Source organism: Toxoplasma gondii, chromosome III, assembly GCF_000006565.2.
Source record: "Toxoplasma gondii ME49 chromosome III, whole genome shotgun sequence".
NCBI classification, from domain to species: Eukaryota; Apicomplexa; class Conoidasida; order Eucoccidiorida; family Sarcocystidae; genus Toxoplasma; species Toxoplasma gondii.
In genome coordinates this window covers 1,391,255-1,417,339 of record NC_031470.1, presented here as the reverse complement: position 1 = coordinate 1,417,339, position 26,085 = coordinate 1,391,255, and the positions used below count along the sequence as shown (strand labels likewise).

General features: G+C 50.3%; 3 protein-coding genes across 3 annotated transcripts; 2 read left to right on the top strand and 1 right to left on the bottom strand.

Annotated features, from left to right (window-relative positions):
* Positions 1-1,200: 1,200 nt before the first annotated feature.
* TGME49_254020 (dynein intermediate chain, putative) lies at positions 1,201-10,778 on the top strand (the record flags this gene model as incomplete). Its single annotated transcript, XM_002369416.1, has 17 exons — positions 1,201-1,386; positions 2,006-2,135; positions 2,629-2,779; positions 3,161-3,253; positions 3,399-3,565; positions 4,043-4,130; positions 4,526-4,697; positions 5,451-5,529; positions 6,138-6,205; positions 6,697-6,750; positions 7,274-7,375; positions 7,931-8,005; positions 8,456-8,498; positions 8,874-8,977; positions 9,711-9,771; positions 10,094-10,167; positions 10,635-10,778. 17 exons carry the CDS (start codon positions 1,201-1,203, stop codon positions 10,776-10,778), a joined length of 1,791 nt encoding a protein of 596 aa, XP_002369457.1.
* Positions 10,779-10,792: 14 nt separating this feature from the next.
* Positions 10,793-20,004, bottom strand: TGME49_254010 (serine carboxypeptidase s28 protein). The gene is made up of 10 exons (XM_002369415.2): positions 18,318-20,004; positions 17,990-18,117; positions 17,457-17,574; positions 16,349-16,551; positions 15,534-15,644; positions 14,609-14,837; positions 14,196-14,263; positions 13,486-13,573; positions 12,827-13,017; positions 10,793-12,400 (listed from the first exon to the last, which is right to left on the bottom strand). Exons 1-10 carry the CDS (start codon positions 19,192-19,194, stop codon positions 12,197-12,199), a joined length of 2,217 nt encoding a protein of 738 aa, XP_002369456.1. The 5' UTR covers positions 19,195-20,004; the 3' UTR covers positions 10,793-12,196.
* Positions 19,401-26,063, top strand: TGME49_254000 (hypothetical protein). The gene is made up of 2 exons (XM_018781036.1): positions 19,401-25,584; positions 26,045-26,063. Exon 1 carries the CDS (start codon positions 22,618-22,620, stop codon positions 24,046-24,048), a length of 1,431 nt encoding a protein of 476 aa, XP_018638155.1. The 5' UTR covers positions 19,401-22,617; the 3' UTR covers positions 24,049-25,584; positions 26,045-26,063.
* The last annotated feature ends 22 nt before the right edge of the window (positions 26,064-26,085 follow it).

Below are 26,085 nucleotides of genomic sequence, written 5' to 3'. Positions count from 1 at the left end.
ACAAAAGCCTTCGAACAACCAGAAGCAGACTATGCGACCTTGGCAGATCGACTGTTGTCGGAAACATTGGTGGCAATGGATGGCCAAAAGAACAACCTTCATGGCTCCCATACTTCTACACAGGCCTCGCTCGTCAGAACCGAAGAGTAACACAGTTTTTGCTGGCATTACCCGAGAGAAAGGACGTGCACTCGCGTATTATACGGGCCTGTTCCTACGGTGACCCACAAACGAAAACACGTCTCGGCATGCGCCTAACCGTGTTGAGCCCGCTCCTTCCCGCAGAGGGTAAATGCGCTTTGCTGAAAAAGTCTGTGCGTGAAAAGCAGGAATAGCACACGATGTCTGCCTTATTGACGATGAAGCCTTCTTCAGAAAGAAGGGCCAGGGAAAGAACCGCTACTCATATTTGAGCCACTTATTTCTCTCTCGTATGAACGGGTCGCATCCACACAACCCAGTCATCCTGCGTTCAGTTAGGCACTTGCTCGCACTCCTGGAACAAGGCTTGATGATGCTGAAGTCGGCTTTTTCTTCCTTTGGTGGTTGGAAACAATCGGAACCTCCAGCAGCTCGTCAAACACGCACGCATTAGACTAGTGACTCTCGTGCCTTTTACCGCCGACAACACGCTCGGCGACGGCGACTTGTCATATTGTCAGTATGAATAGCACACGGTTTTTCTTACGCACAGGTTAATTCACCCATGTCAAAGGGTGGAAAATAGTTTGATTCATGCACCGTGTCTGCGACTGTCTTATCCAACAGAACGCTACTTGTCCACGTATACCGTGTAAAGCAGATGCCCTTCTGTCGGGTTTAGCTTCGACACGGTAGTCTAAACAATTACACACAGAAGCTGTCTGTCTCAAGTTTGCCGTTTACGCTAAAAGGTGGTTTTCACATGGTGCTTTTGTACAGAACACCACATGTTCTGTTGCTTTTAAGAAGTTCAAAAAGACGAGGTTCCTCCATCCTCTGTCAAGGCTTTTCTGCGTCAGCATACCGGAGATTCTGTTTATCTCGTCAAACGCCGAGGCTTTTTCAGGCGGAAGCATACGTCTTCTGCGTTGTTCAGAAGTCTGAATATCCAGAGTAACAAGAACGAGGAACACACGCCTGAGGCTACCGATAATTCCTCTATCCCGGTACATCGCATTTCAATTTTAGTTTTGTCTGACGACTGTTTTCTGAGGGATCATGAACGAATATTACTATTCCTATTCCAAACTCCGTCAGGAGTTTGGACGCCATTGTAATTTCGAGGTCTCCGAGCCGAAGCTGCTCGGTGCAATCGACCCCAAGCCAGAGCTAAGGAACCAGTATGTGCGGAAGAATCCGCGTACATTTGTTTCGGACAACATCATGGAGATGTCTGAACACATGGTCAGTCAGAAAAAGCGAAGTGGTTGGCGGCTGCGTTCCGCCCAAAACAAAAACTGGCAAGTCTTCTGCCCGGCAATGCATTCAATAGCACCAAACAGTTACGGCTGGCTGCCGGCGAGAAGGGACACCTCTGTGCAGATTTGTACTCATCATCCCAGAGTTTCGGTTGCACAACAACAAATGCCATGCGTGCCCGTGATAATCTTACTTCTTTAATGAAATAACCCTTCCGTCGCTCAGGTATCGCAGTTCTGCTTCTCCTGAACTCGCTCTAGTATAACACCGTACGGAAGACTCGGCTTCACCACTAGTTCACGTATGGTGCGAATGGCGTTTCTGCCCCACTCTTGTTGATGCCGCTTCTCAGCAGCTAAAACATAGGTTCGCCATTTCGTATTGCAGACCGGCCAAAGCCGCTGGAATTTTGAGGATGGGTTATCAGCCGTCAACGAGGTTCGCAGTTTTTCTTGCTCATTGGGGGCCCAAAGGTCTCCGCTCTTTCGTATGTACTAAGACTTGACTATTCATTTTTAGAAAGCCAGTTGCACCTACATCGACTCCAGAAAAGACGCGCTATCGCTCTCGAGCATCTATGCCTTTCCCATGTGCATTTGCATAGGTGAACACGGAAAGAGTTCGCGTCGGAACCAAGGGAATGAAACACGTTGAAGGAGGCTGGCCCAAAGAAGTCGATCCATCAGAAATTCAGGAGACAGCAAAATGGCGAAAGCGTCTGGATCGGGACCCTGGTACGCGATTCACAGTGTTCCTAAATGCATTCGAAGCATACACACTTCCCCAGTTTGCCTGTTTCAACTACTCCGGTGAGTCCCCATATGTCTTGTCTGGCTCGTCGAACTACCTTTTCCCCTGCCCCGTGCATGTGCCAATCCATTCGTCTACATGTCATCTTTCAGCGTGCATCAAACAGAAGTTTCGGTGTCATTTTCATTCAGTCTGTTTGACTTCTCGCACTTCTCGATTTCAAGGAATCTACTCTACACCAGGAATAAACGAACTTCCGACTCAGCGAATGTTTTTTGTTGTTCGAAACCTTTCTGAGTCTGAAGAACTCAAACAGGACAGATGAGGCGCCACGAGCGCAAGAACGTCCTTCAACCTAAAGTGCTCTCGTTGGAGGGTTCTGTCAGTGAAGTGTGGAGACGAACAAAGCAGCGGGTGTACTTGCCCTCCAAGGGAGGATCCATGGAATTGTTGCCTTTTGCCTGTCGTTGCCTGCAGGCTTTGCAACGGCCATTAAACACCTGAGTAGCGAGGCCACGCGTCCACTCATGCAGAACGACACGCTGGATATATTCGAAGAGTATTTCGCCGGAGAGACAGTCCAAACCACTTCCAGTAACCTTTCGGCTCGGTCCCTCACGCTTTTCAAGTAAGCACATACCGTAAGCATCCCATTTTACACCAGGTTGCTTTGCGCAGTTGCGCAATCTCGAAACGTATTCAGTGGAACTCTGACCTTCCCTGAAAGCGCGCAGTGCCGTGTACCTCGTGGACAGAACCCTTCGGTTCTAGGCTCATGCACATCTTGCAGGTAGCAAGGAGTTTCCCAACATCTCTGGGAACCTGCGCCGCCTGAGCTCTGAAAGTCCATAGTTAGTCATGCTGTTGAAGTTATCGATTTAGCTTCCTCCGGAGCGACACAAATGCAGCATTTGTGTCCATCACGACTCAGTCCTGGCCCATTGGTTGTTGGGTTCCACCGTGTGTGGAGTGAAACCTGCCTTTCCATATTTATGTTGCGTTGCAACAGAGACAAAGTGACAGACTGCAAGCGAACCGCCACATGCATTGCGTGGCACCCGGAAGGCTCAACCAAACTCGCAGTGGCCTACGCTATTCTCAAGTGAGTTTTTACGGAACAGAGGTCGCAGCTCCTGCAGAGACGCCGCAGACCTTATACTACACGGACAAATGTGTCCGCTCTCTTACATGTCGACGAAAAGAAGAACAAGCAATTTTTCGGGGTCGCTCTTCGCCTGTCTGTCCAGATTTCAGAAGCAGCCTGATCCCATGCCGTCGCAGGCATACATCTGGGACGTTACACAATGCAACACGCCCCTTACGGAGCTCACAGGACAAAGTCCCGTCGTCTCAATCATGTACAACAACAAAATAACAGATGTCATCGTAGGCGGTTGCTACAACGGACTGATCTGTAAGCTCTTTGAGGCGGACGGAGACGCACGACGCACGCTGGAAATATAGAAAGGAAAACTGTGTCAGGAAAAGTAATCCGTGTGGATACGGCATGGGGAAGAAAGGAAGAAATCAATTGATCAGGAGGAAGGATATAGAGACAGAGAGGCAGCAGGGATACGGACATGCACTTTTTATCCGCAGAAGCACGCATGCACACTAACACAGAGAAATAGTTCAAATCAGCTGTAAATGGCTGTCATTCACTCAACCGCCCATAAACATACTTTCGTTCTACATTGTACCGCCACCCACACATGATGCTCTACTTCACGTCTGTATCTGTATAAACACATACACTATACATACATATGTATATACATGGATGCCCAGCAGACGACGCTGGAGACAACCAGCTTTGTCTTTTGCTTCGTGGACACAATGCGCAGCGTATTTACTTTTGGACAGTATGTCTCGGTCCGTTTGTCCCTACCAGCACTGTGGGATTTGAGGAAAGGAACGAAACCGGCAGAGACATCTCGTACGGAGACAAGTCACTACGACCCAGTCTACGACGTCACGTGGTAGGGCGAGGACGCCAGAAGATGCATGTGCAAATGCTTTTCTACAAAAGTCTTTCTACAAACAGGATGCCCTCTCTCCCTGTGTCTCTGCGTTCCCTCACGAGCGCAAGTGTAGCGGAGTACGGGCTCTACACCCAGTCTCCTTTACCGCTTTTTTGTACTCCCGCTCTTCCTACCTCTACCAGTATAACGCCTGCAGCCGGTTCGGAAATACTTCCTAGCAGCCTCTGCTTACGGGCACCCACATACAAGATGGTCTGGCACGCGGAAAGGGCATGCGCTTGTTGGTTGAAAACGAAACGGCTGCCTCGGCCTCCAGCTCTTTTTCTCTGCTCTGTAGATGCTGGACCTTCCGGGCGTCTCATCACAGTCTCCGCGCTTTCGTTTCTCCTCAGGCTTCAAAGCAAAACAAACAACGAACTCGTTTCAGTGTCCACAGATGGCCACGTTCTCTGGTGGGACACGCGAAATCTCTCGGCTCCCGTGGAAGACTGCGAACTCCCGGACGCGGCTGCTTCGACACAAACCGTGGGGGGCATGTGCATTGAGTGGAGTGTGGACGCAGGAGTAAGGAAAGAATCATAAAAGCTTAAACTGAGAACAGAGGAAATTGGTTGAAAGGCACGCACAGTGGGTAAGAAGTCCGAGCAAGGCTGTAGACGGTGAACCAGTGGCCAAAACACCTTTCGAATGTGATAAAGCTGTGCAAATGGTCGAGCCGAGCAGCGAACAAAAACACTGCGGTGAAGAAGACAGTCAGGATCCGTAGTTCTATTGACTTCCTGGGAACATGCACAGAACGCAGTCGAAAAGCCCAAACACGCAGTGAACCGAAAGGGCGGTTTCTTTGGCGTCCACTTTGTAGCAGGCGTCGAGTTTAGACGATGCACAGCGACACTGTATGGATTTTGTGAGCGTAAGCCTTGCAGTTCTGAGGAACAGATCTCCACAACGTCAAATGGTCAATAGGGAGTAACTGCCAACAAAAGTTCTCAACCCTACTCATGTTGCTTCCTAGGAACAAAGCATATGCGTTCTTTCTCAACGCACCTGGTCTAGGTAGTATCGTTCCCAACCAAAGATGGACACATACAGATTTCAACTCGGATACATGATATAAACCCACATAAAGCAATAAGCTACAGTAAGCCATCTGTCATATTGTACGAGCGTGGGACACCACGGTCACACACATGCACGCTCTGTGCGCGATGCGCCGTCAAGACTGGAAGGCGACAAGCTGTTGAAATACGGGAGGCAGACATAACTTTCTATCTCAATCCATCCCCTCCTTTCTGTAGAGCCGTTCCTTGTGTTCAGCCAACAAAATACCTTGTTGGAACGGAGCGGGGCAGCACCGTATCCTTAAAAAAGAAGCCCAAGAAGGTAGACAGCAAGTGTAAGCAGTACGGCTTGTTTCGGATTTACTCCATCTCAACCGTATCTTTGCTTACAAATCCACCCCTCTCTATGCATCAGCCTACAGACGCACCTATGTAGATAATGCGTGTGAGGACATACTTTACATCTCGCTTTCTATTTATATTCAACATGGACGTAGGAACGTGGGTTTTTGATATTGACGGGAATGTGCAGTCGCCGTAGGCTCCAAGGTACCATGCACACACGACCAATAGGCGTCCAAGATCAAGTCAGAAGAATCAGTGACATTCTACAGCGTGATAATACCCAGGGGAAGAACACAGTGCTGTGCTTTCCACCTTCGCACTGTCAGATGTTCTGCAACTGTTATACATTCACATTTGTCGCGCAGAAGTCCAGTATTACATAACTGTGCTCGTGTTTGTTTCTGCATGCATGCATATGTCTCCACAGAAGTGACTCTTGTTTATACAACACCCATGCAGATGGAACAAACGTTGATGTATCTGACCTTTTCTGGGCAAATCGAAAGGGCGAAAGACGTTTGGAGCACGGACACGAGAGAATTCTCGTTTGCACTTTCCCATGCTGAAGACGCTCGTGTCTTTCCCGTTGTATTTTCAGCTGTCGAAATTGCACAGAGATTCGGTCAAGAAACAGGAAGACACTATGGGCCTGTCTACGCTGTCCGGGTACCCTGAGAAGACACGTTGCATGCACTCACGGATCTGTCTTTACATCAAAACAAATACTCAACTACACGTATAGTTATGCTTTATGCGTGACCTGCATATAAACGTGTAGTAAAAGCATAGAGGGAATTATATACGTGATTGCCTAAGCTCCGTATACACACCTGCATACGTCTGTACGTACAACCGTGTACTTGCCATTCTAGGATAGATACGCGCACCACAGACTTACGCATATATTTATATATATATATATATATGCGCTTTGTTTGCGCAGCGGTTGCCTAAGTGGGCGTGTCTCATGCTGTGAACTTGCTTTTTTTGAATCAGTGTCCATGCGTCTTGCTGCTTTCACTGGAACCAGGATCCTTTACGACTGAGCTGTCTCCTCTTTGGAGGCAACGATAATAGTTTCTCTTTACTAGAAGCGTTGCATACATGTACCCCTGACTTAAACAACGAGTCGTTTTTTAATGTGCTTGTCTTTTCAGAGAAATCCCTTCCACCCGAAATACTTTCTCACAGTCGGCGACTGGACTGCGAAGGTACCCGTGAATTCTAGTAGACATGAAACATTTTTCGGTTTTCAAAAGGGCCGCCTGTACTGTTCCGTGCTGCAAAAGGTAAAACAGGTGCAATGAGTGAAACGCGTACACGGAACACGTGCGTCTTCACTCAAGAAGAACATACGGTTGCAGAGTGGAGTTAAGCTCAGGTCCCAGACCGATTCTTGATGCTGTGAGAGAGGGCACTCAAGGCTACTTGGCTGTCTTTAAAAGTTGTAGAAAAGCATACACTGCCTGCACGTAGGATCAGCGCGTTCGCGCCTCTTCTGACCTACCTGCTGTTGATCTGAAAAGTCAAGCCTAAGGCTTCCTTCTTCCCTCTGGAGAGAGCTTTCCGTCGGAGGTGCAGCCGGAGTTCCGGGTACATGCTACCTGTGTGCTCTAACTCTTGCGCCATCCGACATTGTTCTCTGTTTCTTGCAGTACCGTTAGCATTCTAAATACTTGAGATTTCCGCCACATAGGCAGACAGTTGAGTCTGGATGCGTTTGCTGGTCAACAGATTTGGATGGAAGAAATCAAATCTCCAATTATCTGCACAGACTATCACCCCGCGTCGCTCTTGAACTGCCAGTGGAGTCCCACCCGTCCGGGTTTGTTCATGGTGAGTGCGTCGCTTCTTGATGCAGTCCGGATTTCCCGGAAACATTTCCAGTGGTTCGCTTTGCTGTGGCTTCCTCGCCAAAGCGCTTCGCTGAACATACAAACAAACGAAGCGAGTGATGGATGGAAAACACGCATTGTGTACGCGCGAGTTACGCGAAGAGAACTAATGCACATCCCCGTCTTTTTCAGAACAACGGGTTCAGGTACTGCAGCCGCGTTTTACCGTGCACGGCACCAAAAGACGAACGCGTTAGGTGCCTAACGCCTTCTCTGAATCGAGACTAACGTAGTGTACTTCCAGATAATGCACAGGCGTTTCATATGGGTACACGGCTTTCCTTTAGTCTACCTGCGTTTGCGTGTATAAATCTCTCTGTACATAGATGCATGCTACTGTGAGAGGATCGCATCCCAGTGCATGTGAAAGAAAGCTAATACCGTCGGGACCTGGGAGTGACACGAGAGAATTCCACAGTAAATAGGGACGCAAGATTCGGGAAATCCTATTAAAAACGCTTTCCTTGGTTGAAACACGCTTCATTTTTCACCTCAGGTATGCCGTGAGGATGGCTTTCTGGATTTCTGGGACTATTACTACCGACAGAACGAAGTCACATTTCAACATAAGGTAGGCAGATGCCATGCAGTGCGCATATATATATATATATATATATATTTGCATTCAATATTATACGTGTATGCTTCGACATGCCTACAGGTATGTGATTTGCGACAGACTGTCCTCACAGATATTGTCACATAGATGCATGCGCATACGGAGAAGTATTTTTTCATCCCAAGCAGCACAGCGTGTCTAGTGTACTGATGTAATGCTAATATGGGCGATGTTTCTCAAAAGCACCTGTGAAACATGTGCCGATCGTTTTCTTCCACATGCGCCGACTTCTAGTTGGGAACCCAAGGCGTCCTACCCCCTGCGGGGCAGGCTAGAACGAACGCGTCCCCATCGCATGACTTAGATGCATATCGTCGATTGATAACACATACAAAATGAGCTTAGGAGGTCTGAAGAAGGAGACAGTTGTGTGCCTTGAATTCATGCTCCCTTGATCTGTAGGTTTCCGACGCAGCCTTGTGGTCCATAGCCGTTCAGAGCCAAGGTGAGGATACTCACCTCAGGGTACAGACGGCTGATGACATGTTCTCAATTCTTTCGTTTCGCCGCTTCCTAATCTTTCTTTCCTACTCTCTCTTTTCACTCTACTTTGTTTTACTTTCTTTGTGTAAGAAACACCACGCACTGACTCCCAGGCCTTTCTTACAATTACGGCTGGGCTGCTCCGTCGGTCTGAAATTGAAGGCCACAGCCGCTCAGGATACTTTCTTTCTGCACATGGAGCGTCGCATGCAGAGCGTTTGCCTCTCTATCTGTAGATGCACAGCCATGTCGTAGTTGTGATTGTCTGGAGAGACGAAAAAGACGAGTAGACGGAATAAAGTGTTTCCTTTCTGCTTGTGTCTTGTGGACTCTTCAGGGCAGCATGTGGCAGTTGGAGACTCAGACGGGGCGGTGACTTTGCTGGAGTTGTGCGATGGTCTGCACATTCCAGGAGCCAACGAAAAAGTGTCTGTGGGGCAGGTAGGTCTTGATAGGTGTGCCTTGCTCTTCAAGTTTCGTTCTATTTTACCTCGACACTCTCACGTCAGTCGTTGTTTTAGTGCTTGCGTACATCTCGACCTTCAACATCATCTCTAACTCCATCGGTTTCCGTCCATCCATCGATCTGTACCACTGCCTGCATTGCCGTATGCTTATGCGTATTTATACATGTCTGAGTATAGATATGTGTGTATATGCATATTCACACCTAAATCCATGTTTCGATACGTATACGTACATGTGTTTCCATACATCGGTGAGGATCATCATAACGAGAGACTCCCGACAACCATAACGCCCATGAGGCAATGCATGGGAAGGGCTACTTACAGAAATAGCGTCTTTGTGGCTTGTGTCTAAGCATTTACATTTCCGTCACACTATCTCTGGTGGATTCGGCCTCTACTTCGTACTCTACCATTCTCCTTGTGGACCTGTTTGATGAAGAGTTTTTCGACACATCAGAAGTGGAAGTCTTGTAAAAGGGTCGTTTTACCGGCAGCTTCCAATCTAGATGCAGATATCGGGTGGACAGACGGTGCACCTTCACACAATTCGTCTTTGCTTTGTCAGACCGTTTCACGTGAAGGCACAGAGAAAGAAGGTGCACCTGGGGCTCGCTTTGAAAGACGAAAAACCGGGTTCTTGGCACTACCGCGCAGCCTTCTGCAGTCGAGTGCTTGCGTCTTCGAAGTGTTGTCTCGTTCTACAGATATTTGAGAGAGAGACGAGAAGAGAGAAGAACATCGAACAGTCTCGTAAACAGGCAGAAGGTAAATCCGTTCGGGAACGAAAATCACTGTAGGCGTAAAAACCTCTCCACTCGGTCTAAACATGCAGATACAAACATTATATAGAGACGAACACATTTGGCGGGACATTTGGGTACACAGGAGTTTTATGAAGAGTACATGTTAACTACTGCGTTCGACGCACTATGATGTATTTGTCTCGTCGTTACGAAACTCGTTTGAGGTTTATGAGTTTTGAACTTGAATTTCTGAAATTGCCTCCTTCTCTAGTGGATAGTGGGTGAACCTGCTTGCAGCTCTGTCTTTTATTCGGAATTCTGTGACGGGTCTGTGTTGTTCTCAGCTCGTAGAGCGGAAGAGAAATCCGCCGCCAGCAAGGCAACCGAGCCTGCGACAGGCAAACTTTCTGCTCCCGAGGTCAGACGGTTTCCTCAGAAAGCAAGAAGGAAGCGAACCGGAAACCCACGGGGATATGGGGAAAAGAAAAGAAAGACGAACGAGAGCAAAACACACACTATCTCTTCACTGACCCTAATGTACTGTCCTGCCACCTACAACATTATTGCGGTACTGAACGAGATCGCCCTGAACAAAGTTGTCACCGACAGTGTATTCCACATTTTCTCCTTTGGCGTTTCCGCCTATAAACACTTGGCCGTTCTGCTGCGTTCGGAAACACCAGACTTGGGCTCCCCGCTTTATTTGCTGCCTAATTCTCCAAGATACATTTGTCTGTCGTAGGCGGGCGCCTGTTGATTTTGCAGGTTTAGTGAAACCTGAGAGACTATAGAATCGCTATGAAGCGCCTATAGATAACGTGGTGAAACCTCCAAAGATCTGTCTTTTCATTGTTCTGACAAGCGACCTTTCTCGTTTTTTTTCAGACTCTGCAGAAACTTCGCGAGGAATTCTTTGCCTCAGTCGGCATTGACCCTACAACTGCGCGACCAAAACATGAAGCTGGCAAAGCTTCGAGTTCCTCTTGCGCCTCGTCTGCTTCTCGGGCACACGAGGAGCGGGGAGGATAGAACGCAGATTCCAAGACATCTGAAAGACTTATTTATTTATTTATTTATCGAACAGTAATATACTCACCGACGCGTCTCGACTACAAGCAGAAAACACGGAAAGTCATGTTGCTCGAATTATCCACGGAAGAAACAGACCGGAGGGGACACAGAAATGCCTGCTTTCTTTGGGGTACCAGATTCTGTGCTTAGCAAGCGGCTAGAAACACGAATCTGCCAGGTGCGACCCTGGTGGTGGCAGGGCATGGCTGTAAATTTCGAATGTCACTGTCACTTGTGCACAAGACAAAACCTGGCTGGCGACAGAACCTCTCCCTCCACTTGATTTGTGGCTCCGCAACTGTACACCACTCGAAGATTTCACAGTCCGCCGTTGGCTAGGCGAATCGATTCTGGAAGAAGCTGCAGACACGAACTTTCGCTCTGCATGCAGGTCAATTTGTTTGCATACGAACAACACGACCGAGTCAGACTCGTTGTAACAGTTTTGAGACACAGAAGACAGTTGCTAGAGGAGACGCAAGCCTCCAGTGGGTTAAGTGGATGACTGAACGCCGGAAAAATCCAGTCCTTGCTGCCTGCAAATCGACACAAGTCATGTTCTCGTCGATACACAGACGTACGCATAAGCTCAACTGTCGACAAAGAAATACTCATTGATATGTACACATTCAAATCGCTTTTTAAAGTGCCCCACACAAGGACTAGTGTACCGAAAAACGTACGGTTCCGTGTGTGAGTGGTTCGACGCATCTACTCAGTACAGCCGCATATACCTGTTGACGTGCTACATGCTCACGAGTCGAAGTCTGAGTTCGGTTGCTCTACGCAGAGGAAGGGGAACCGTTTCTCTTTCACTCAGAAGTTCTAGCGGCCGAAGAACCCAGGCAAACGTGAAGCCCGCAGGATATGATACTCACTCAACATTTACGGCTGTCTTCAGCGAAGTCAATGTGGTGTAAAAGCATGCCATTTTTTCGAGTGGAAGGAAGCCCTCGACAAGGGACGCGAAGTGACACAGACGCTCCCCCGAAAGGGTGCATAGATCGACGGGAAGGAAAAGCCTGTCTCCACGAATGCCAAAGTGAAAGACGCACTGAAAAATCTGAACCTCAGATCGCCCTATCTCCCGGGCATCTTCGAATCTAGCTTCTCGCGCTCTCCTATAGAAGCAACTGAGAACTCCCGCAAACACTCCGATCCAGACACAGGCGCCCTGCATGCTGCACCTGCCGGAGAGCCTTGCCTAGGACGCCGCAGAGTTCTCGAGAGCCTCGTGTTTGACCTGTGCGCGGATCTTTCTCGTGAGTTCGAGAGCCGAGACAAGTGCGAGAGCGCGAAGGACGCGTTTCTCCGTTCTCGAGCTTCGCTGGCTTCCACTCGCAAAGGCCAGTGGCTTTTGGGAAAGGCAACACCCGTCAGAGCTCGCTGTCCCCCCCCACGGAGGTTGCAGAAAATGTCTTTGTTAGCGGCGGGTCTACTTTTCGTTTTTGCTGCTCGCGTCTCTCTCGAAAATCTTCCAGCCAAGCGCGAATGGCATTTTGGATACGTGCCTTCGCCTCTGTCACTGCCACCGGCTCCGTTCCTCCATAGGCGTAAAAGTCGTTACAGTGGCTACCGTCCTGCACACCCACAGCAGTCACTTTGGTCTGTGTCGCACGGCGTCTTACGACGATCCACGTTTGTCTAGGTCTCCTGTCGCGTCCGCTAGAGGGCTGCATTGTCCTTTCCAAACAGGATGAGCTTCGCTATGTTGCATGCGCAGAGGAGCTCAGGATCTCATCCCCAAACAGGCGTTTCGGCCAACGGGCATCCGTGACTCGACTCGTCGTTTGATTCGCCCCCCTTCAGGAAACAGGCTTGAAAGATCGAACAGATCCAACCGCATACACCTTTGACCCACAAACGACTGCGCAGTTCACCAAACCCGCATATTTAGGTCTAGATGCATGGACATGCACACGCATTTGTGCATTTCTCCACGTACGTGCATTCGCAACTGTCGAAGCATGTCCTTGGAACTTTGTACCTGGCGAAGCAGGCCTTACCTGTATGGTGAAGGAAGACAATCCCTGACGATCAACGACAACGGGAGAAACTTCTGTAACCGACAGTGGCGCCCACGGATCGTTTTCTCCATTTGTGAAGTGGATGTTCGTGGCCGCTCCGACGCCAGCCACCAGCTTGTCTCCTGACCAAACATTCGTCTCGGCGACGACGTCCGTGCTGAATTTGCTTCCTGAAGAAAGACGCAAGAACACAAATGCGACGAAAAAAAGTTAGCATTCCCAGCTCGGAAATAGGGACAAAAGAAAGCTGTAGAAAAAAAACAACATCTCTCCCTTCTGCTGCTCAGAGCACTCTTCTTGTTTGCATTCGCCTCGAAGGCCGCGCGTGAGATCCACAAACACACGACGCGTGAACGACCTGAGAATGAAATGTGCATCCATTCAGGGACAGGAGTTTTTATCACCTACTTACATTTGTATTTTCTGACCTACAAGGATTCGCTCCCAATACACACGACTGTCTACTTTCGAAATTATGTTTTTCTACTTTTTCACCGCAACAGCAGTGTCCGAGGGGTGTAACGAGAGCGCGTCGCAACAGAAGAGGGCAAACAGACTCTCTTCTCCTAAACCGCTTCCTTTGCATTTGACAAGTTCTCGCGTTTCCTGCCTTTGTGTCTGCTCTTCAAAAGACTCACCGGAGGGAAGAGGAAAGAGCGCGTTGCACATGCGCATGTGCCAGTCCAGGTCAATCAGATGCGACCGCACGCTGTCCTTGTAAGCCACCTGAAATTGAACGCAAAACTCACCATATCATGAAAAACAGATGCACGCACTGACTGTATGAGGCAGGAATGCAACACTACGTATCAGTCACTACATCGATCTAACTATCCATCAATCTATCTAGATGCCTATCTATTTATCTGTGTCTATCTATCCGTATCTATCTATATTTCTATCTGTATCTCTCTCTCTCAATCAATCTATCAATCTATATTTCCATCTATCTATATTTCCATCTATATGTATCTATACGTATCTATCTCTCTATCTCTCTATCTGTATCTATCGGTCTCCCTATCTGTATCTATCTACGTAGCTGTAGATACATTTGAAGCAGACCGGAACAGACATACATGCCCAACCAGACGTACAGACAGATGGAGTATCCCCTCCAAGTAGCATACAAACAAGTACATGTACATATATATATCTATACATATATACACATATAATTATGTGTATATATGCATATATAAGATATCTACATGTATGCTTGTAGGGTCGGGGGTCTGCATCCTGAAATGTATATACACACATTCATACTCAGATGCACATGTAAAGATATGTGAAAAGATGCATGCATCGATTCAGATACAGACAAGTGGCTTAAACGGTTCCTTACTTGCCAGTAACCGTACTCGGCACAGCTTTGCCAAGTCCAGAGGCGCGCGCTCGCCGAGGCTTGAGGCCCTGTGAAAAGACGACACAGGGGGAGGAAGTTCGAGACAAATGAATGTACACATGAACATAAGATACCGACGAAAAACAGAAGCGCGAAGCATGTGCGCCGACAACGACTGTCCAAGGAGGAGCACTGACACTGGCTAACAACGAACTGAGAGGAACTGAAAGTTGCCCGCTGCACGAAAGACCTCCCAGTGACCCTTACCCCAAACAGAAAGGAAGCGACAAAGACGACCGAGGAAGTCCAGAAACGAAGAGAGAACGACACTGCACCAGAGAGGGAGACAGAGAGCAGAACGGAGAGCCCAGAGTGAAAAAGAAAGTAGAACACTCGGGATCCCCCGTCCTCACCTAGACGAGTATCTGTCAGCTGCAGTAAGTTGGAGTCTTTGCAGGTCATCTTCAGTTTCGCCAGCATGAGCTGGACAGCCTTTGCCAACGCGTTAACGAGGTCTTCTTCGTTGTCGCGCTTCTCGCGTTTGTCCCCCTTGTTGTCATGTGTCTCTTCTCTCTCGCTCGCCGTCTCAGAGAAGCAAGCGCAGACTTCCTCTATCCACGGACGCGTCGGCTGGCGATTGTACTGCACCAACCCATGGAAACGCGCCAGCACTGAAGACGTCACACAGCGAGTTCTTCCATCCAAAACCGAAGTACGACGACCTACTCATATGTGTCTGCATCCATATTGACATCTGGTATTCGATCTATACAGTCATTCCTTCGTCGAGGGATCGACATGTTTGTCTCTGCAATTCAGCGCGACGCTATGTACCCCCTTCATCAACACACTCGACAGATTTGCATGCATGTAGAAATGCACACAGAGATAGACGGCGCAAAACGGTAGGCAGGTGAGTATGCGACAAGCAATCCTGTACTCTCTCTCTTCTCTCCCGTTTACTGCCTGAGCATTTGTGCTCATTCCCTCGACACCCTTTCGCTTCGTCATCGGTCCGAACAGTAACCGCCGTGAACAGGCACTCCCAGAATCGAACAGACCGGAGCACCCATGACAAAGAAACGAAAGAAAAAACAAGACCTGAAAGCGGAGCACGGACAGAAAGAAAAGGACACACAAGAGAAGAAAGAAGAACAGGAGGGGAAACAAGAGCTCAACAAAGAACAGCACAGGAAAAGAAAAGCCATGAAGCAAGAGATGGAAAGAACTCGGTGGGACAGAACCAACGGATGAAAAGGAGGAAACAGGCGTGGATAAATTAAAATAACCAAAAAGCACTGCTGAAAAACTCAAAAACTCCTTTTTCTCTCCACGGACCTGCACCGATTCGGCGATGGCGTCTGCAATGACATACAGAAGCGCCACACGTTGATCGTGCGTCTTCATGGGAACGTCGGCACCACAGCCAAACTTCGCGGCAACTTTAACCTGAACAAAGCACAGAGAAGTTGCAGAACAGTATTTTAGATAATATATGCATATATATATATATATGCATGTATTTTGTTATCCAACATACTTATATGCAGTTACGCGACTGCAGGTATTCTGGCACATACACCTATGTCGATATATATATATATATATATATATACATTCATACATACGAATATAGACATACATGTACGTATACATTTTAGCTATTCTGTTATACACATATGCATGCTACAACAGCTTCTTTAGTATTCTTGTGTATTTTACTTCACACGACACGAGGATTGTATAACTGGAGTAGTATCTATAGATAAAGTTGTAGACGTAGAGAGAGACATGCGCGTCTCTGTCGAAGCGTTTTACGGCGAGAAGTGTATGACTTCAATATCCTACGCCTTGAAGGTTGTTTCACGTTGGCTACACCCTAGGCATGGGCTACAACCTGTTCGAACAGAGTGTTTGAGACGCATTAATCCTGCGGAACAGAAGCGCGTCACGAGAGCGCCCATCCGTGAGTCTCAACTCTCACATTTGCATGCACCATGCAGATGCAGAGACTTGAGAAGTGACGGTGATTCATAAAGTCCGGCTGTTTCCCCATTTGCAGGCACCACGTAAATGTAAGACAACGGAATCTCCAGACAAGCGGAGTTCGCTCGCACTCTCAAAACATGATGAGCGAAACGATGTCTTCTCACAGCTTCTTCTTCGCCGGAGAAGAGCCGCCGTTCGACGACCGCCGTCGCTGCCTTGACCTTTGCAGTGCATGCAGCGGGCAAGACGCGCTGAACAACGCGATCAAACGCTTGAAATAAAGCCGAGGCCTCGACAGGCGATGAAGAAGAAACAGCCCCGAGAATTGACGCTGGATACTTTGCGCGCGCGTACGCCGCCAGCGAGCCTGGATGCACAGGGGAGAATAGAGTTTGAGCGGTGGCCGCGAGAGGCACACGAAACCGACAAGACTCTCATTTCTACGGTTGAGATGCACCATCATGCATGCAGCACCTGCTGAAAAGACTGACGAGACGCGTCTAGTAGGTATATGCACGAGTGTATATCTTCGTCCTTTCATTCACATGCATCCAGATCCATATACGTGTATGCCGTGATATTTCTAAGCATTTGAGTACTCTTTCTATCTCTCTACCGATCTATCCATCTATCAATCTACCTATCTGTCTCTATGCAGCCGATATGTACTTGTGCAGGCATGAGAGGTCAACATGGAAGCGTCGTCGACCTTAGCATGGTGAGAGAAGTGAATGGAGAAGAAGAACAAAACGTCCTTCTCCGTCAAACGCAGAAATGCACCTTCCCGCCCCTCGACCCTGCATATTATACAGCGCTTTACACTGAGTGAAAGCTCAGAGAGAAGACGGTCTCCACGCAAGCATGCGCAAGACATCACCGGCAACCACACAGGCATTTCTTCAAATGCTTGCAGAAACCATTCTTTGGGAGGGTCCACGACGTTTCACGTTGTTGCCTTACCGCACTGCATCTAAAATGCATTCGCTCAGAAACACACAGAAACATGAGTGTACATGACAGGGATATAAATATATATATATATATATATATACGTACATATATATATTACCATATATGTACGTGAATTTGTCTCTGTATGCATATTCATACAAATATATGCATATATATAAACGCACGTAAATATATATATATATATATATATATATATATATATATATATATATGGTATGAATATATGCATCAATATATATATATATATATATATATATATGTGCAAAGGCTGCGTGTATTTACGTGTGTGTTGGAGCCGACCTGGATAGGAGCATCCAAAGACAACGACGGGGACGTCTTCAGGGGCGAGGTCCTGCGGATGCTCTTCCGCTTCTTGCTGCTTCACATGGGCGACGAAGGCAGCCAGATCACCGAGAGCCTACCGACAGAAATAGAGAGGCACTTGAGGAATCTGCCGAGACATCGCCAGATAAGGAGGTCATTGAGGCGAGACGCAGCAGCTGCGACGAAGTTTGAGAGGCTACCGAAGCTGTTTGGAGTTCTTGACCGCGATGCATGCACAGCGGACACAGCGAAAAGGAGCTACCGGCGAGAGAGAAGAAAGAGAGAGGTGGAAAGAAAAAGTGAGAACACGACAAGCTGAACATTACAGACTGGGACCGAAGCGTGAGGGAAAGAAGACAGAGAAAAGAGCGCCGAAGAAGCGCCGCGAAGGCGGAAGATGGAGAAGCCCCCGAAACGATGGCCGGGACACAGCGCAGTGAGAGAAGAAGGAGAAGAGAGCGAAGAAAGGAGAGACGAGGGAGAAAGAGACGTCGAAAGAGAACACAAACCTGGTGAGATGTAAGCCACTGAAGATTGACGACACTCGAGTCCGGGCGCGGGTGAGAGTCTCCGTAGTATCGATGCTCGAGGGCGTACAGAGACGCACCGAAAATGTCGCCCATCTCTGCCAAGAGGCCTGCGAAACACCATGGAAAAACTCAAATGTTCAATCCAGACACACGACATATACTCCCTCTCAGATACAAATCCATCCATCCATACACGCACCTATATATATTATACATGTACATATATATATATATTATATATATATATATATATATTTGTAGATATGTGTGTGTGTGCCTCGCTGGTGATGGGCTTCACTTCGCTTACCTTGTCTGACTTCGAGGGAAGACAGAGGTCCCTCTCCGCCGATGTAAACGAAGATCGGTCGAATGGCATCATCTGTCAGAGAGTCGTTCTGCCTTTCTGTTTTTGCATGGCCTGCAACTTCGGTGCTCTCTTCTTCCTTTGAAGACCGCCGCTTCCGTTTTGCGCGGTAAAACTTCTGTCGCCATGCGTCATGGCCGAGCCTGTTGAACACGAGGGGGTTGCCGTGATCCAAGGGCTGGAGAAACCACCCTTCCTGAACCTCGAGTTCTCCTCTGTCGGCTTCTCTGCTTCTGCTTCCTTCGCCTCCCCACTGTTCGCGGCGCTCGCGGTCTCCTGCCTCGTTCGTGTCTGTGTCTGTCTCGAGCCTCCTTTCTTGGTCGGTAGACAAATTCACCTGGCCTGACTGGAAGCTCGGAGAGGGAAGGAAGCGCCTCAGAAAACCGGGCAGAAGGTTCGAGGAGCTGCGTCCTTCCTCGGAGCGCTCGTCACTTCCTCGTCCTGTTTCCTTCTCTTGAATCACTCTCAAGCCGCCGTCTCCGCCATCTCTCCGCTTCTCTCCTCCCTCGCTTGCGCTTGCTTCTCTGTCTCTCTCCTTTTCTTCTCCTCTCGCTCTCGCGCTCTCTTCTTCTCGCGTGTGACGGCCTGCTTGGGGCGGAGTCCCTGACGCCTTGAGGCCTTCGAGACGCAAGTGCTCTTCGCGTTGGATGGGGAGGAAGCGGAAGAACCACCCTGTAGCTTCCACTGGATTCGCCGCGAAGAACAGAGACGCGAAAACGCATGTACAAGTGAACAGCAGACGGAGAGGAAGGCGAGCGGAGCGGCAGACGCCGGAGCGTCTCCCTGGGTTCGAGGCAGAACGACAACGGGAAACAGCCATCGTTGCTGGCTTCGCGCCTTCTTGGCCAGCGCCTGAGTTCTTCTTTCTTCTCTCTTAGTCTCCCTTTCCTCGACAACTCAACTTGCACAACGGTCTGCGTACATACATCGAAGTACTCGAGTACTCACGTACACACATACATATATATATATATTTATAAATATATAAATATTTATATATATATATATATAAATGGGTACGTGTGTGTGCATGTATACGTGTGCGGTCACATGTGCGCAACTTGTTGGAGTTTCAGATGCATTTGCTTGAAGTCGAGCGACGCAGGGGACGGAACGGGAAGTGGAAAGAAAGAGACCATTATCCGAGAAGAAGAAAGAGAAAGTAGGGCGTTCTCAATCCTGACGCATGCCTTTTTCGTTTCTTCTCTTCTCTTGAAGAAGCCGTCTTCGTTGATGCCACCCACAGACCGAAGGCGAAGGAAACGCAAACGTCAAACAACGATCCTTCGGTTTTCTTAATCGCGTCTTCTTCCTTATTCTTTCTTCTTTCTCTTCTTCTGTCTTGTTTTCTCTTCGCTTCGACTTCCTCGTTTTCTTCTTCTGGTTCTTCCGTTGACTGTCGACAGATCTGGACAGCAGATGTTTCGCAGAACGCTGGGACTTCACGGTTTCTCTCGTGTCAGTCGGGCACCGGACGAGCGCTTCGAGAGCAGGCGCTGCGCATCGACTGCAGATTTTTCTTCCTCGCAGTGGCCAGAGAAACCCCGGAAGAAGCCGCTTTCGACGACATGCACGAACGGTCACGAATCTGCAGCGAGAGAAGGAAACTCGAGGGTTTCTCTCAGAGAGGAGTTTCCTGCAACGCAGGGTGAAGAACGGGCGTCGCCCTCACCCTCCTCACATAAGCGACAGAGACGCGTTTTCGACAGTGCTTATCGCTCCTTTGCAATGCAGGCTTACACTACTTATATCTTGATCAGAGACACACGAAAGACAAGTAGAGAAAGACAACCTTTTGACAGTGTCATAACGCCCAGCTGCTTTCTCCCATTTTCCCCGTTCCCCTCACATCTGCCGATGCAACACACACCGCTTCCTTCGCAGAGAAAAGGAGTTCTCAATTTCTCTTTTATTCTCTCTTTCGCCCTCTCTCTTACCCTATATGTGCAGTCTCTCTCTGCCGATCTCCGTGTATTTTTTCGCAGGAAACCACGTAGGCTGCTCATGGGAGGCGGGCGAGACAGGTGAGCGTGCGACGAGCTAGCCAAGGGAGGACGCGTAGGAACTCGGGGATTTGTGGAGACAGACGCGCGGTTTCTCGTCGCTGTATCTGTCTCTCTCGCTTTTTAACGCTCGAAGAGACGGCAAGAAATGCCTTTTCCCTCTGTTTTACTCTCCTTTCCCAAGCAGGAAACCGTGACTTGTGATCTCGCGTCAGGGTGTGGGAGGTTGAGACTGTCGGGCTGCCGTCTCCCCCTGTGTGAAGCGCCGTTTGCCGCCTTTCCACTCCGAGCGAAACCTCTCTGTAAACTCTGAATCCGCTGCACACCACTGTAGAGTTGCAAACTACATCACCAGAGGTTCCGAAAACGTGATTTTACGCAAGAACAGCCGCTTCCTCTCGCGCGCGCTTGACCCCTCTCCCGCGTTCAAGGGAGCGCAGGTTCCCGCGCCGAGGCGACGGCCGATTTTTTCTCGCTGTTCGACCGCAGATTTTCCTTCCCTTTGCATTCCGGAAAACGTTTCACAAGACGGAGGACTCGATCCGGATTTCCCTTCAACTAGGCGCGCAGCCGTCGCGGATTTCGTTCCATTTCTCGAATCCTCGTCGCCACGTCTCGCTTCTGCTGTTGGCGAGCGCGGCTTGCCGGTATGTGGTGAGGTTTGCCGGACTGTGGCGCGGCTTGGCTTCCGCGCGCCTGCTGTTTCATCTTGGAGGTGAATTGTAATTCTTCTTCTTCTGGAGAAAGGCCTGTGTACAGTACGTCAATTCCCCAACTTTTTCATGGATAGTCGCTCTTTCCTGCAAGAAAAAGTCTCCGCGAGTGACGGGTCGTGAACGGACTCAAATTGCGTTGCCCGCGGATGCGAGTGGCTGCGGGCAGCAGTCGACAGCTTTTTCTTTCGTTTGCTTCGTTTCCAAGAGGTTTTCTTTCTTTCTTGCTCCGGAACAGAAGTAAGAAGGAACATGGGTCCGGACGCCGCGCGGAATCAGCGACACTGCCGACGCATGTTGCGCGACCGACTTCCTACCCCATAGAGAGGCTCAGCGAGAGCGAATCACACTTCGTTGTGTACGGTGTATTCCTGTTCCTCCGTTTCTGAAGGCTCGCCTCTCCGAACTGAAGGACGCAGGACCTCGACAGCCTCGGGGGTTGCGAGAAAGAGAATCGGATAAAAAGAATGGAAGGAGGACGGACCCACCGAGGGTTCCGTCGCTGACGCCCTGGAGGTTCCGGAGAGCCGCCGCAGGTCTCCACCGTTTAGTGACATGGCATCTTTTCTGCTCGTCTTTTTTCTTTTCAAGGGAAGTCACGCCCACAGAATGCGAGTGACTTCGACTCCTCTGAAATGCCTTGGTGCACGTAGGCCGTGATGGTTCTTTGACTGTCGGAAACTCGTAGTCTCAACCGTGTTTGCCCGTTTTTTGCATGAGTCTTCACAGAGGTGTCTATCTCTTTACATTTTAGTCACGACCTGCGTGAGATGTCGAGGGAAGGCCTCTCTCTCTGTAGAAAGAGCGACACAGAGAACGACTGCTTTCTTTCGTCTTCCCTTACCGTGATCGACGCACTCTCTCTCGTTCTGTGAGGTGTCAAAGAACTCCAGCGTTCTGGTGACTGCGAGTTCTTGCCCATTCTCGCGTTTCCCTAACTTGTCTGCCTGAGAGCGAAGGACGCAATTTCAGTGAATCGCTCTGTGGTAGGCTACTAGGAAACTCAGTGTCTGCGCGTGTACAGAGAGAGCGAGAGCGCGTTGCCGTTCTGATCTGTCACCCAGCGAAGGACAGTGAATTCGCCTCTTCAATCGCTTTCGTGACGAACGGAGTGACCCTTGCTATTTTTCTGTGTTATCGGTGTCGGGTGCATCTACGTTTTTTGACCTTTCTCCCACAAGCGTCCTTGAGCCCTAGGCATCTCCTACGACGCGTGTGGGGTTTCGTGTCAAAGTTGTGTCTCCAACTTTTTCTCTCGAGGCGCTCGTTTCCTAAAACGCTCGCTCTCTCCCAACCCAGAGACTTTTCGCCTTTGTTACCCGTGTCAGCGGTCCCGCGTTTCTTCCTCTCTCTGGTTGCCAGGCAGTGGAAACCGAGTTTACCCCGTTTGCAAAGGATCGTTTCCCTCCCCCTGCGTTGTCGCTTCTTCCTCTCTTTCGGTTGTCTTTCTCTGTCGACGCATCCGTCTTTCTTCCTTCCCTTCTTGACACGCTCTCTGGAGAAACCTTCCGTCTCTGACCCACGAAAATGAAGGTCGTCTCTGTGCATGCGTCGCATCCGTCTGCCTCCGGCCTTCGCGGCCTCGCTTCTCTTCCAAGATCGCGCGCCTTCTGCGTCGTGATGGCCAGGCCTGCGTCGCGTCCCTCTCGGCCGTCCACCGCTTCTGTCGGCAGAAGGCTCTCTGGTTCCTTTCTGCTCGTCGCCCTCGCGCTCGCATGCTCGCCGGCCCCACCGTCGCTGTCACCTCCGTCTCGGTCGCCAACTTCCTTCCTCCCGAACGCGAGTTTCGCCGCCTGCATGGCGCCGCCGCCTCCGAACCAGATCGGGGACATCAAACGGGTGGTGCTGCGCCTCGAAACCAAGGACGGTAAAGTCTACGACCTGAACGTCGGCGGCCTGCAAGCGGTCGCGGGGGGCGCTCCGCAGCTGGGGGTGACGCCTGGGGTGGGCGTCTCTGGGTCAGGAGCCGCCCGGCCAGTCGACCGGTCGGCGCAAGAGCGGCGGCCGGGCATGTGGAGCCGAGTTTCTCAACATGCAGCGAATACGCTGGTCGCGTCGGTTCTGTTTCTGTCGATCGGCGAGGCGTACAGCTGGTTGAAGAGGCACAGCCAGGAGAAGCAGAAGCGCCTCGCGCGGGAGGAAGTTGCGCGGGAGAAGGCAGCGATTGCGTCGCGCCTCCGAGAGGTGGAGGAGAGGCTGACGGTTCTGGAGGATGTCGAGGAGGCGGCCGAACGCGGCGAGGGCCAGCTGACGGGGAAGCAGAAGGCGGACTTGTCAATTTTGAGGAGCGAGCGCGAAGACCTGCTGGCGCAGCAGCGCCGCAACGCTCTCCGGGATGGCCAGTTGAATGGATTTCCTGTGAAGAAGACGAGTTTCGCCAGTCTCCTGGATGGGCGAAGTCGGTCGAGGGTACGCAGGGGAAGCAAAGAGAGTCGCAGGCAGAACAGCGGCTCTCAGTCAGACGAAGAAGACGTAGAAGAGTCTGACGAGGACGCGCGCGCTCTCCGCGCAGACGACCGCGACGGCAGGTCGGCACCAGGCGCTGCGAAGAACTTCCTGGACCGTAGGCAGATCGAGAGGTCGGGCGCGAAGAAAGGAGACGAGGGGAGCGAGGAGACCCAGAAGGCGCTAGCTGGAGACTCCGAAGAGAAAGCCAGCAAAAAGACAGGCGAGACAAAGACGGCGGAGGCAGGCGACGCGGGCAACGCAGGCAACGCAGGCGAGGTGGGAAGGCCAAGGAGCCAGACGCGAGAGAGAAAGTCGCAGCGAAAGGATGCGAAGGAACGCTCGCATGCGTCTGAGGACGAGGACGACTTTGCCCTGCTGAGAAGTGGAGGAAGCTCGGGATCCGAGAAAATGAAATACATCACACAGCTGCTTGCAGAACATCCGGGCATGTCTCCTGAGGAAGCGATTGAAATGCTGAATTTCATGAGCAACGGCAAGCGAGGGTCGTAGACCGGGGATGCGAGCGACTGCTGGTCGGTCGTGAAGCACGGGAAGCTGAGGCAGGAATCCAAGCCTTCCAGGAGGCAGTGCCGGTAAAGAACGCGCGCTGGACCCAGTGCACTCCCTTGTGGTCTCTCTGTGTTCGGCGCTACGTTTGCTTCTCTCCGTGTCACCCTGTTGAGATCGAAACCCCGTCGAGGAAAGTAGAGAAATTAACGCATGCAGTGGAGTCTGCCGCTTGTGATGAAGCTGAAGAGGCTATCAGAAGCCGACGCGAAGAAAGCGATACGCTAGTTGAACAACGGCCAGACACGTGAACCACATTTCATGCCGCGAGACGTCATTGGAGAGAGGCAATCGGGGGACTGAGAGACAGAGAACTTCGCGGTGGACCCTGGGACAAGATACCGGGAAACAGTGCGAGTTCAGAGGTGTGGTATTGTGCAGAGTGAAGACGTACACTCGTTCGAGAGGCACGACAGAAGAGTTCGCCTCAGCTTCAGTTTTGTAGACGTAAGCTTAGTGGGGAGGAAACTCGCGTACGCTGTCCCATAGCTTGAACTGACCTTACGCGAGAGCAGTTTCGCCTCTCAATTGGCCTCCACGCAGGGGGTGGTTGCGGATATCGAGAAGCGGTGAACTTAGGAGGCAAAGAGCAGAGGAGAATGTGCAGGCACCACGGCCGAGAAGGGCAGTTAACAGCCAAACATTCGACCAGGTTCGGTTTAGCGCGAAACGCAAAAGTTGAAAGGTTACCATTTTCATCACCATCATGGGAAGGTATTCTCCGAGCGGTCCCTGTCACTCGATGGTGAGGCCCACATTTCTTGACGCTGCTTCCGGCTTCTCGCTAGGATTATGTCGAGAAAAGTCGTCAACAGGAGGCTTCCTCTATAGAACTAGAACATACAATGGCGCGCCGCGTCTTCGGCGGAAAGCTCTGGCGACAGAGCCGCGCGGCTTCAAGGACCACGGAAAACCTAAAGTCCGCGAGTCCCCATTTGACCGCGCGTGGAAACGCGGTCCGTGTCAGAAAAATACGAGTCGGAGACGAGACAACTGAAGAGTTCAAGGATGCATATAGGCCTACGTGTTTTGTTGATACGAACAGGGCAATGCCGTCGTTTTGATAAGCTGCCCCCCTTCGTTTTTTTAGGTGACACCCGTGTCAGTGTGTTAGCGGTGGCCACTTGAAATTCGGTACAGAGAATCGCCAGGACAAACTAAAGGGGTCGCACGTTCGGTTGCCATTTGCCGTTTCTGGAAATCGAGTTGGCCTCATCAGAGATTGTCAAAGAGTGTTTTTTTCGCAGTGCGGTTCTGTGTCGAAACGCCTTTCGCCTCGTCTGTTCTTCATGGCGTGTCGGCGTGAACGCACCTCTGTGTCCGTGCTCAGCCGCATTTGTCTTGTGCAGAGGCCGAAGCGGTGCTCTGCAGACATCAAGTCAAGGAGTGTCTAGCTTCCACGAAAACATGCGTGACCGCAGGACGCCGAAAACTCGAACGCTTGCAGCTGGCGCCAGCGTTCCAAGGGAACTCTTTACGGTGCGCAGCAACCCTCGAGAGCGAGGGGCACTGGAGAAGACGGATGTTTTGGGCAAACAGACCTCACTTTGTGCAGGGTCGAGAGAACGCGCAAGACTATTTACTCCTGATACACCAGCAGTTCCAGCGCTGTCGAGTCGCACAAGCGTTTATCTCCGTTGTCGAAAACATGTCGATTCTTTGATTCCACATTGACGCACCAGGGGCACACGGGACTGAGGGGGGGTGAGACACACAACGGCGAAGAACGCTAGTCCCCCGGTGTCCAACGTTACTAACCAGAATCACAGAAACGGAAGAAAGGATACGCAACAAACAGAAATCACTGGGCAGCGGCGCTTGCACCTCCGGCTGTGCGGTGGTGAACGCTCACTATCAAACGTACATGTGGAAAACGTCGCCAAACGCACTTTTCCACGCCGACATCGCAGTGTGCCGTGCTCTGTTGTTCACTCTTGAGACAAAGGCGGGAGAACAGTGGAACTCCTTCACCTCTGTTGT